This window comes from Pollicipes pollicipes, unplaced genomic scaffold (genome assembly GCF_011947565.3).
Source record: "Pollicipes pollicipes isolate AB1234 unplaced genomic scaffold, Ppol_2.1 Scaffold_5724;HRSCAF=6776_pilon_pilon_pilon, whole genome shotgun sequence".
NCBI lineage: Eukaryota > Metazoa > Arthropoda > Thecostraca > Pollicipedomorpha > Pollicipedidae > Pollicipes > Pollicipes pollicipes.
Genome location: NW_023596746.1, coordinates 11,241,698 through 11,253,176, shown reverse-complemented (window position 1 = coordinate 11,253,176; position 11,479 = coordinate 11,241,698). Strand labels below are relative to the sequence as shown.

General features: G+C 46.4%; 1 protein-coding gene across 1 annotated transcript; it reads right to left on the bottom strand.

Moving 5' to 3' along the window:
* Positions 1-2,013: 2,013 nt before the first annotated feature.
* On the bottom strand, positions 2,014-9,808 carry LOC119103855 (alpha-(1,3)-fucosyltransferase fut-1; the record flags this gene model as incomplete). Its single annotated transcript, XM_037227529.1, is given in 2 exon segments — positions 2,014-2,444; positions 9,748-9,808. Coding segments are annotated over 2 exon segments (436 nt in total), but the record flags the coding sequence as incomplete, so codon positions are not given.
* Positions 9,809-11,479: the final 1,671 nt, after the last annotated feature.

Genomic DNA, 11,479 nt, shown 5'->3' with positions numbered 1-11,479 from the left:
TTTGATGGGTGCCGTACTTTTTTTGCAGACAGTGGCATTCTTTTCTATAACATTGACCTGTGGCCTAGAAATATGGAAAAATGATCCGTTCACGAGTATCGCACGACCCGAAGTTGTTCACGCTTGTGTTCGCGACACGCATTCAGCAGTAAAATCTCACTAACAGCCTATCATCTTCCGCGGAATGTACCACATGTGCAGCACTATCGCCTTTGCGAATGTATCAGCGGCCATGCTGTTTTGACCATAAACGAAAAGCAGCCTGTAATATCACGAGGATCTAATGACGCTTCTATGGCGTCCCCAATCAGAAGGCGATTTTGAAAACGGCTCTAAATAAAACCTTTCGTAATCTGCGGGCATGTAACTCAGGATCCAGAGCGTTTTGGGTCTTAAAAAGTGAATATCCGTGAACTGCATCAAAATGTCTTCATGACGGCTATTTCAGTTCAAAACGGCCAAACGAATGTGGAACATTCCCTTTAAATAGCCCTGTCGATTTAGGAAAACTTGTTTGTGGAGACTTGAGCTGAACTTTCAAAGGTAAACGTAGGACGCTGGAGCGACACATGCCGAGGATTTATTTAGAACTTACTGCTGCTGAGAGGAGCAACGGCTTTGAGGCAAAAGAGGCCGAGCATCGCTGGTGCAGGCCTCTTACACTGCCCGTTACACCTCAAGCTTGGCATACTGATCGGTGGACAGGCGTGAGATAAAACGTTTTTGATCGCCATCATATTGCACATACAGCTAAATGAAGGTGATGGCGGTGTAAAGGACAAAATCCTCTAGTTTCTGAGCTACACGCCCCCGATGTGCATGCTATTACTTACAAACCAATTCAAGGCAGCCGAGGCATCCATGACGCTGTAGGAACGGTGTTGAAATCCTACCATCCCATGCGGTGCGGACCATGCGGCATTCGAAGTCAATATGCATATTCATGCTAAATTTTCTAAGAAGTCAACTTTTTTGCGCGAGAGTATAGTCAGGCCATCGGAAATTTAAGCAGATTTCCGACGTGATAAAACAAAACCAAGCTATGAATGTGAGGCGGCTGGCGTGCTACCACAAAGTAATCCTTCTTCATGAGATGATTACAACGGGGCAGCCATCAGCACTGGCAGCTATGCTCAACACAAACGTTGACAGGACAGGCTGCTGTCGACTACAACCTCCTGCCACGCTACGTGAGGGTTGCCAACCACTCGTGTTTTGCTGGCACGGTTAGCCAGGGTTTTTACATGCCATGGGGACATGAAGATGCGTTTTTAATGGATGTGAGATGTATATGCTTTTCGTTGAATGAATGAACCTTCCTGTACCTTGGAATGTTTTAAGACAATACGACAGGCATGTATTTTATCCTTTGATGAAATACAAGGTACATTGGAATGTGCTGCAACGTGAATACATACCCCATTGTCGAGCTGCTTATATCTGGTGACTTGAGCACGGATTTCACACACAATGACAGTCCACTGACTCTTAGATATGTTGTGCAAGCTATGCAAGATTCCTATGGCAATGGCAGCGATTGCGTTAAGGGTCAGATCACGTCAGAAAACAGGTCCGACCCTGTCGAGCATTGCGACACGTTAAGCTCTCGCCACCAAAATCTGCCGTTAGCCAGACATTGCGCGATCAGATGGTAGGGATCACGGCATACACACAAGCACTGCTTCGCGTGAGATTTGTTCCCAGAAATTACATAAGCAACTAAAACTGACTGTTCCGCTCAAAAGTATACAAATAGATGTAAGTGAGTTTATTCCACCACTTGCTTACTTCATATCTTCAAATGTTGAGCGTTTCCTTTACGAGAACATTTCAGAACAGACACGGAGAGTGCAGAGAACTCCATGCCTTATTCCTTGTCAGTAACATCGGGTCTGACGCAACTGCGATCTATTCCCCACACCTCGGAAATTTTGACTGACTTGGTTGGCTGTTTCCGACTGACGTAGGCACATAGGTGGCAGAAAGCCGGGTACCAACCAACCCGGTAGCTGTTGCGCCATGCGAAGTAGCTTTCATACGCGGTGCGGTTCTCCATGAGAGATGTGAGATAGGTTGCCAGCAGCTGCACGCTGGCAAAATCCTGCACGTGAATGAAGGAGTTGGGTGGGGCCACGCGACGGTAGGACTCGGGCGACGCTCCACGCACCACCGGCACTATACCCGCCCGCAGAGCGTGCCAGAACTTTTCTGTAATGTAGTCTTCGCACAGGCTGTTCTCAAATGACAGGTAGAAGAAGTGCGACGCAGCAAGAGTTCGGTAGCAGGCCTCCGCGTTCCTTCCACCGCCTTGGTCGCTGGGGCACTTAAGCGTTCCGCATCTGCCGTAGATGTCCACGACAAGATGCCGTGCGAGCTTCTGGACGTATTCCTCCCTCTTGGAGTGGGTGCTGCAGTGCGACACCACCCAGGCAGCTGCGCGGACTCTGTCGGTACACGAACATTGATTGCTGGACGTTTGTGTATGGACTACAGACTAAACAAAGTTCAGGAGACATTGCGAACTGAAATGAAATGGTGGCATGCTTCGAATTGCAGAAGCTTGCTACGGAATCAGCTGGCTCGCACAAGTCTTGCACTGAAGAAGGAGCCAGTCGCCAGTGTTTTTGTACTTCTTTGCTATTCTTCGAAAATTCATTGGAAGTTCCTCCCCCTCTCTCTCTCTCACTCTCTCTCTCTCCTAGCTTTATAGCTCAGCTCAGTTTAACACACACACACACATACACACACAGATATATATATATATATATATATATATATACTTGTATAACTGTGATTGCGTAAATGTGTCATTGTGTAAATGTGATTGTAAGCACACACATCACACGGTTCATCAAATGTGTCATGAAAAATTACACTCTTCAAGAAAATGACCTTTTGTGAGCCTCTCGATGCAACATTGTGACCACAGTAGCAAATGTTATGGGTAGTTTAGGTGATGCAATAGAATTCGAGACGAGGGTCGATGCACGATGCAACACAACGATAGACACTTCGGTCACCTTTTCATTAAAGTGGCGTCTATTACTTGTTACTTTTGGGATATCTGCTAAAATACAAAAAGGCAATACATATATATATATATATATATATATATATATATATATATATATATATATATATGTATATACACAAACACACGACACACAAACACACGACATAGTATGGCACAGCATAGCTTTCGCCTTTGTTGAAAGAACACAGGGGATCAGTGCACAAAAGATGCCATAAGCGTCTGTCATTCCATGACCATGGATGCACCGCACAATAGCGCAAAACTTGCTAATGCGGTACGCAGCATCACAACAGTGTTGTGATGCACACATATCACGATCTCAATGTACTGTGCTTGACAAAATGGCAACATGATTACAGAATTACAGTACGACTGGCCGAAGGTATCACAAAAAATTAAGAAGGTATCACGAGAAACAGACAGGACAAGGAGTTGGTTGGATAGATTACCTCTTGGAGAACTCTGGCAGCTCCCCTTTTTGTTTCCCAGCCACTGTTGTGCCGTATGGAGAGAAGACATCCGCGTGACGGTGATAAGTCATTGTTATGTTGAAGAAGTAGTCCAGCGAATTTAAATGGTTCACCTTTCGCATTGGGGATTCCATCATATAGAAAACAAATTGCTGATCTTGCCGTCTGTGTTCAGGAAGATCTGTCGCGTTCATGTAAAATCCATTGAACAGGACAGCACGAGCTTGACGAAGCAAGGATCTGTTTGCGGTCGTAAGGCAGTTCTTCACCGGGCAGCCACTGAAAGGCTTCTGGCCTAATCCATTATAGAAGACAGGTCTGTCCTGATAATGTGTCCAATAGAGGAGTATGTTGACCCCAGTGTGGTTAGACGAAATAGGCTTCCGTAACGGATGGCTGACCATGGATGTCTCCATTTCGGTATCATTTCGAACCAGCCTGGTGCCGAGCGCAAAGAGCGGCTCATGGCTGAACACTTGTTTCCAGGGGTTTCCAACGAATGTATATGTAGTCAGAAAGAGCGCAATAGTACAGAAAATGAGTTTTTTGTTTGAACATAACTTTTCCATTGACTTCCGCGATCCTCCAAATGTGCATCTGAAAAGTGACGCAATGTCAGTCAAAACAACGCATCACAACGTTGAACCTCGTTGCCCAACACGCATTGGCAAGTTTTGTCATCGGCTCCATTCTGAGCTGCTTACGGTGCCAGACGAATGTCTGGCACACTAGCTTAAACTCAATGGCTCATGCTGTCGAGCGAGGGGCAAAAGATGGAGGCTATTTGGCAGTGGACTCCGTCATGCCCACTTAAAATCAGGGCATATTTTTCTTTCCACCCAGTACTTGGGATAAGGCTGGTGACGAGCGGGGAAAGTGAGACAAGTTGTGGTTGTTTCCATGGCGTTTGGTGTTTCCTAGTTTCAGCCTACACGTGTTGACGGTAGTATGCATTGGACATATGGGCAACTCTGGAGCACATGCGTATGGCGTGATCAGAGATGATTTAAAGAATTAACCTTCCCGAACTGTACAATAGGCGAACGTTCAAAATGTCCGCAGTTTATCATGTCCACTATCCTTGTGATTTGAGGCCATTATAAGCTCTGAGCAACATGAACTATGGATAACATCAACTATGGATGACACGAATTCATGGCGTTATGCACTCTGGACACGCTAAACATTATGGACCATATGAAAACCACATATGAACACATTCACACTGCAGAATCCGGCGTGCACAATCAGCAACAAGAACAGCGGCGAAGGATATAAAGAAGTAAGGAACAACGCAAATCTTGACCATTGCATGCGACGTGTACATGGGGCGGTTCGTGTTGGATGTGACTTGATATGGCTAGAACCCAACCAGAAGGGTAGATGCTTGAGGCATCAATGTGTTGATTATCACGTCATAACAACAAATGCACAAAAAGCAATTCGGTAGTCAAATAAGAATGAGGCGATTTGGAATGTGTTTCGGCACAGTGACACGATAATCAGTTCATGCAGTGACTTCTCATTCTTAACACTGCCCTCAGGAATTAAGCATGGCATGGATACTTTTACCATTTCTGATGGCGCAGTTTCGTACATCTGAGCAGTTTTCATGAATTGATCATTCAGATCCACCTATTGTCAAAAAGTGTAGTTGTGGCACAGGTATCGATACCTTAGATCCTGAGATATGCATAGTTTTGCTCCAATCCACCACCCCGGATCTCAAGGTGGGTTCGCGTTAATATTCCTAGCTGACACCATTTACTGTTTCCCTCCCAAATGCTATTAATCAAACTTAGAGCAGACCGCAAAACACTTTATAATGCAAGAAAGAGGTATATCAGGCGCAGCACTCAACTTATACAGCTCGAGACCTTCATCATGCGCCGGCCGGGCTCGTGAACGCTTTCAGCGGTCTACCCTGGTAGATCAACCTAACTATCGTACGTAATGTTACCATGTAAATGTAAGTGTAAATGTAATTACGTAATGTCACGAAACCGTGACCAGAATGGAGCTACAACCCTAACCGCAATAAACCCGCAAACCGGAACCCTCGATGCGAAATGCTTACCCTCTACATCCATCTGCACATATTTTAACTCTGTCTTTTTCATTCACACATCTACCGAAAAGAGGTAGCCTGGACATATGATTTTTGGGGTAAAATTAGATCAGCAGCCTCGACCAAGGTACAGACACTGCATGACAGTACATGTACATGCAGTACATGACACTACATGCAACAGCATGTTTCAATCTCGCGAAACAAGGCGCGCTTGTCTGAGTGCGGTTACGGCGGATCATAACGGGTCAGCGTGTTGTCCCAGGGAACAACGTCACAAATATCTTAAAATCCGAACATTTGCATGATATCAAAGCCTGTGTTTTGCGTTTTCAGCTCTCGGTGTTGACGGTGGATGCGTGGGTGGATGCGGAGATGACGGTGGAGGCGAAAGCTTCAGTGCCGGAGGAGGCGGTGGCTGCAGGTTGGGGAAATACGAATCCGGAATACCTCTGCGCTCCAGTGGCCAGTGCTGCCGCCATGGTCAGACGGTTCCTACCGCTGGAAAAATGAGGGAAGCCGCTGATGTTTTACAGTGTGCTGGAGCACGTTAGATCCAGCTTAAACAAGTCGGCAGGGGAATTACTTTTGACGTGCTCGATACAGCAGACTCACAATGACCTTGTGTTCCAATAACAATTTGCTGGAGGATGTTTATTTTACTGTACACCGTTTGGTCGCATGAAGAAGCAAACGATGTATTTCTTGAATAATTACTAAAGCTGTCTTGGCAAAGTTGGTAATACACCGGTCAGCTTGTTTGCTTTTGTAGCATTTCGCCCTTGATCTACGAGGTTGTCTACCGAAGTTAACCACGAGTTGATAGTCCCTTTCTGTACTCTAGAAAATATATACTCTAGAAAATATTCTAGGAAAATATAAACGCTTGGCGGGTCGAAAGTGTTGATCAATCGGCTTAGTAATAGCTTTCAGAGGACCGCAAATTTTTTACCACACACTTGCAGCTATGTTCAAAATGTGCTACGACATATGACAACACATAGTAGCAGAGCCGCAGCCAGAGCTTTGACAAGGGGGACACAGGGTTGCTAAAGAGGCCCCCTGAAAGTAAAAGGGCATCCCCAAAAATCACCTGATATGGCTTATTTATTGATGGGGGGCACGTTTTCACGTATATGACTATATGTATATATTTATATGTACATATGTTCTGTCCTAAACATGTATTCAATAAACTGAAAAATATCATGCCTTAAATGACTGCATGAAATAAATCGCCGGCGCTCTTTACTTTGAAATGGTCCAATGAACTCTTTTTAAGACGCTGGGACCCAGAAACTTCGTCAGAATTTTCATCTGGGCTGTACAGAGACAGCAAGAATCCCGCGAATGTGGGTTGAAGAGCAAAATGGGTCAACAATTTGCATTAACATGGCCAAGCATGTTTGTCTGGATATTTTCAACATTCAGGCAGAATCGATTCGTGGAACTAATTATGTAACGTATCCTTGACCATGCGAGATCGCATGTCTCAGCAACGAAAACCTCGACGCTAGGCGTCGCAGTCTCCATAGGTAGTGCAGCGTCGATCTGGTGGTTAATATAAGGCTGCGGCCAACAAGTGCTGGAAAATGATGATGCATTTGAAATAAGTACCGTTGAACGCTTTCAGGCATCAAATCGTACGCGCGCGCGGCGCCCGCCCCCTGGCGTTACTTGCAGTGGCCAACGCCGTTTTGGCTGGCGAGGCGCTTCACGTGCCGTGGCCGTCTGTGCCGAGGGCCCGACTCGGCTCACTGCCCCTGCCACATAACTGTGCTCCCCCCCCCCCCCCCCCACCCGCTCATGGTGCCCGCGCCGCCGGGAGGTGCCGCTAGCCGATTACCGTCAAACACATGCATAAACCAGGTTGTGGCCTTCCCGCACCATAACTTTCGGCGGTAATTCATGCCGGTAAAAGTGCATAGTTTGGCATCGCGGCTGTTTTGGCGCATTGTTGCGATGAACCGTGGCGTTGACTGTCACGCTCAAGATTTGGGGGTACCTCTTATGCGACAAGCAACAACCAATGGAATGACAGCAATGGAAAATCCAACAAGTGTAATTCATAGATGGTCACAATAATGAGCAATTACGTGCCCGGGAAAGCCGGGTACGTAATGTTCATTTACGTTCGCATCGCGGTCATCCGGTCAGCAATGTTCGTCTTAATTAAAAACACTGGCATTGCGGGGCGGCCAGATGTCATGTATATCATGCATCTCAATTCACCTGGTTGGCTCTCTTTACGTACACCACGACAGCCATTGCAGAATTGACGGACATCAATTACGTGTGTTCATAACGCGGAGTTTTTGTCTGTGGGAATCACCTAACAACGTGCCGTTTGGCAGATCTGAAGCCCGAAATGTTCCAGATTGGTACGTTTTCTGGCGATACTTTATGGTATGTAACGGCAAATTTGAACATGTACTTCAGACGTTATGACAGTGACGCACGCGTAAAACACGTTATTATAAATGTTATGACCATGCGCTCGGTGTTGGGCTCCCGCCGAGCTACGAAAGCAATCGACAAAGGTAGAATAGATGACTGCATTTTTTTCATTTCAACCGCTGATAAATGATGCAGACCATCGACAACGGACAAGTACAATGCACTCACAACTCCGATAAAATTGTGATGCACTTTTTCTGAACGTTGTCTTGTCACACTGCGCATGCCTCTTAAACATGCGCGTCGTTTTTTTCCCATTTCGGAATCCCAATTCAATCGCGACGCCAGCGGCACATCACAACACTGACACAAGACAACGTACACGTGTACAAATTTCCTGACCCGACGCCCACTATCGCACCCCACATTACGTATTTTCCCATGCTGATTGCTCTTTGTTCAGGCTTTTCATTTTAAAATTCGATGCACACTGACTTTTGGTACTTCCGGTTGTGTGTTTAAAAGGCTGCCACTGGGCGTTCAAGAAAGGGAAATTCCCTCCTTATTCTTTTTTGTCTCCAGTTTGTCACACAATCTAAATCGTCTCTGACCCCCCCCCCCCCCCCAACGCGATGCATTGAGTTGTGTCGAGAACGTGCTTCGATAAGCCCGAATGGGTTTTATCCGCGTTTCTCATCGCCCACTGTTGTTTACGCTTTCTGGTCTGTAAGCTTCTACACATTCCCCCAAATTTCCCCTCCCCACATCAACATTTCTCCATTCACATGTGTGTCGGTAAATTATTTCTGTCTTTTCATCCTTTTTTAACTTGTCTTTGGGCCACACTGGGTAAGTTTTAAGACCAAAAGACGGGAATAATGCATCGATGCATATGTGCGTGCGGAAAGGTTTATGTGGGGGAGACTTCTAGAACTTTAAAGACCGGCAGTGGTCAACACCAGTGAGTGTTGAGAAACGATGGTATAAACCATTATCGGCATATCGAAGCTTGTTCCGGGCACAGGTCATTGCATCGCGTAGGGAGGGGGGAAAATTCTACATTAGGAGGGAAACTGGAGAAAAAGGAAGAGTACAGAGGGTATTTCCATTTCTAGACAGACAGCTGGATATCAAATCGGGGTACCAATAACGCATGTGTATCAAATTTTAAAATGAAAAGACTGAAGGACAGTCGGCTTGGGGCAATGTGTTTTAGCGTCGTTATATGCTGTACGCGCCGCTATTGAATCGGCTCCGAAAATGGGAAAAAAGCTATGCACGTGTTTAAGAGGTATGCGCTGCATCAAATAGTTGTTATGGGACAAGGCAACATTAAAAAAGTGCACTGTAATCGCATCGAAGTTGTGAGTGCATTGCACGTGCTTTTCTTGAACGATTCGCATTATTTATCTGCGGTTGAAATGTCGCAGATATCTAATACGGCCAGCCATCTCTTATACTTTTGTTGTCTCAGGAGGATCAGTATGTTAGATTACACACGACTTTTAGCTTTTTTTTAATGCGTGTCTGAATCTCTTTTTGTGAATAGCATTGCCTGACCAAGGCTGATAGGGAAAGGGATCGAGATCATCCCCAAAGTTTTCGTTGAGTATAAGCAAGCTGGTTGGAATACAAATTTTACATTTACGATGTCCCTGTTCAGTAACATTATCAAACATATCAGAACGTGAAGTGTGTGCTAAAAAAGCTTTTTCAAGACAAAACCCAGCACGCAAATGCAAATTAGGCGGCGTCCACGTTATCCAAAAGCCGCTGACCTCATAGCTCACGTGCAGCACAGGTGGAGGTGACCGGCGTCAGAACCAGGGCGAATGCGAGCAATGGACTGAACCAAGGCTTCGGTATCACCAAGCAGTGATCCGCTGTTGTAGCTACGGCGCATGCGCGGCATGGCGACGTGAACGCTACAGGCCGGGCATAGTTTACGGTGCGGCGTAAAAACTGCTCAGATAGCAAGTCTGGTCGCCGCCGATTCGGAAGGAAAAGGGCCATTGGTACGGAGCTACATGCAACAGAAGTGCATCTTGGAAATCTAACGGGAGAAAACGACGTTGCAATAACATCAATTCTTTCCAATAGGTCCGATGGGAAGCGCAGGTGCGTGGGAACAATGATCGCGCGGGGGGGGGGGGGGCTTGCCTCGATGTTCTGAAAATTGCACGTCAGTCTATGAACGTTGACTGCCGGAAAACAGCCTAAACATAGCTGGTGATTGAAGCAGAGACAAGGGCAATAGCGGAAGAGAGAGACGGTTTATACTTGGTGCGAGTTTAGTTGTTTTGCGCCTGCGCGCTGTCGGCCGCTGTCCTGTGCGCTGCCTTCCGCTGTCCTGTGCGCTGACGGCCGCTGTCCTGTGCGATGTCGGCCGCTGTCTTGTGCGCTGTCGGCCGTTGTCGTGTGCGTTGTCGGCCGCTGTCCTGTGTGGTGTCGGCCGCTGTCCTGTGCGCTGTCGTCGACCGCTGTCCTGTGCAGTGTCGGCTGCTTTCCCGTGCGCTGTCGGCCGCTGTCCTGTGCGCTGTCGGCCGCTGTCCTGTGCGCTGATGGCCGTTGTCCTGTGCGCTGTCGGCCGCTGTCCTTTTGCTGACGGGCGCTGTCCTGTGCGGTTGCTGCGATTGATGCTGCTTGTCAACTGGCGTAATCGAATGGCATAAGAGTAACGTCATAACCGAGCATGTGAATGCAAGAAAACATATTAAACTCGCAGGTAATGGTGCAAGAACACCTCGAGAAAGGGCCAAGACACGAGCAGGAAATTATTTTTGGTTCAGCAAACACTTTCCGCCCGTACTGCCTTCTGCAATCACGAGTATGGCGTAATACAGGTAAATGGCAATTTTGCTCAGCTAGTTTGGCAGTACCTCAACGTCATATAAACGTTCCATGACGCAATCAAGCAATGACGTCTTGAGGACCATGTTTACTAAATAAAAAAATTGTGTCGTCTAGAACATTTTTCACTTCAAATCACAGCATTGACTACAGGTATTTCGTCCTATGTGATGCGTAGGTGAGCAAGAAGCAACAACCTTGTTCCTCGGAGAAAAAAAACAGGAGAATTGAGATATAGATGGGTTGATATTTCCGCAACATATCTTTATCGAAACAATAGCAGAAGTGCTATTGTCTTGTTAAAGGTATGTTGCCGAAATACCAACCCATCTATACCTTTATTCTTCTCTTTTTTCCGAGGAAAAGGTTATTACCACTCTATTATTTGTGTGAATAATGTTCCTCGCAACCGCACTTAACAACTTCCGTAATATCTTCGATATTTTCAATGTCTTCACATGAGGAACATTTCCTTTAAATAACTATCCAACATTTTGGTCAGTCCGTGATCATCCTCAGGTGTCATTATTTCAGTTGAGTGCTTTTCCCACCCGAACACCATGGAGGGCCTTGGTCGGAACATTGTAAAGCACCAAGCCTCCTACCTGCTTTACACGCCAATCGGTAGCGATGCCGGCCAACAGACACGCAACAAAACAG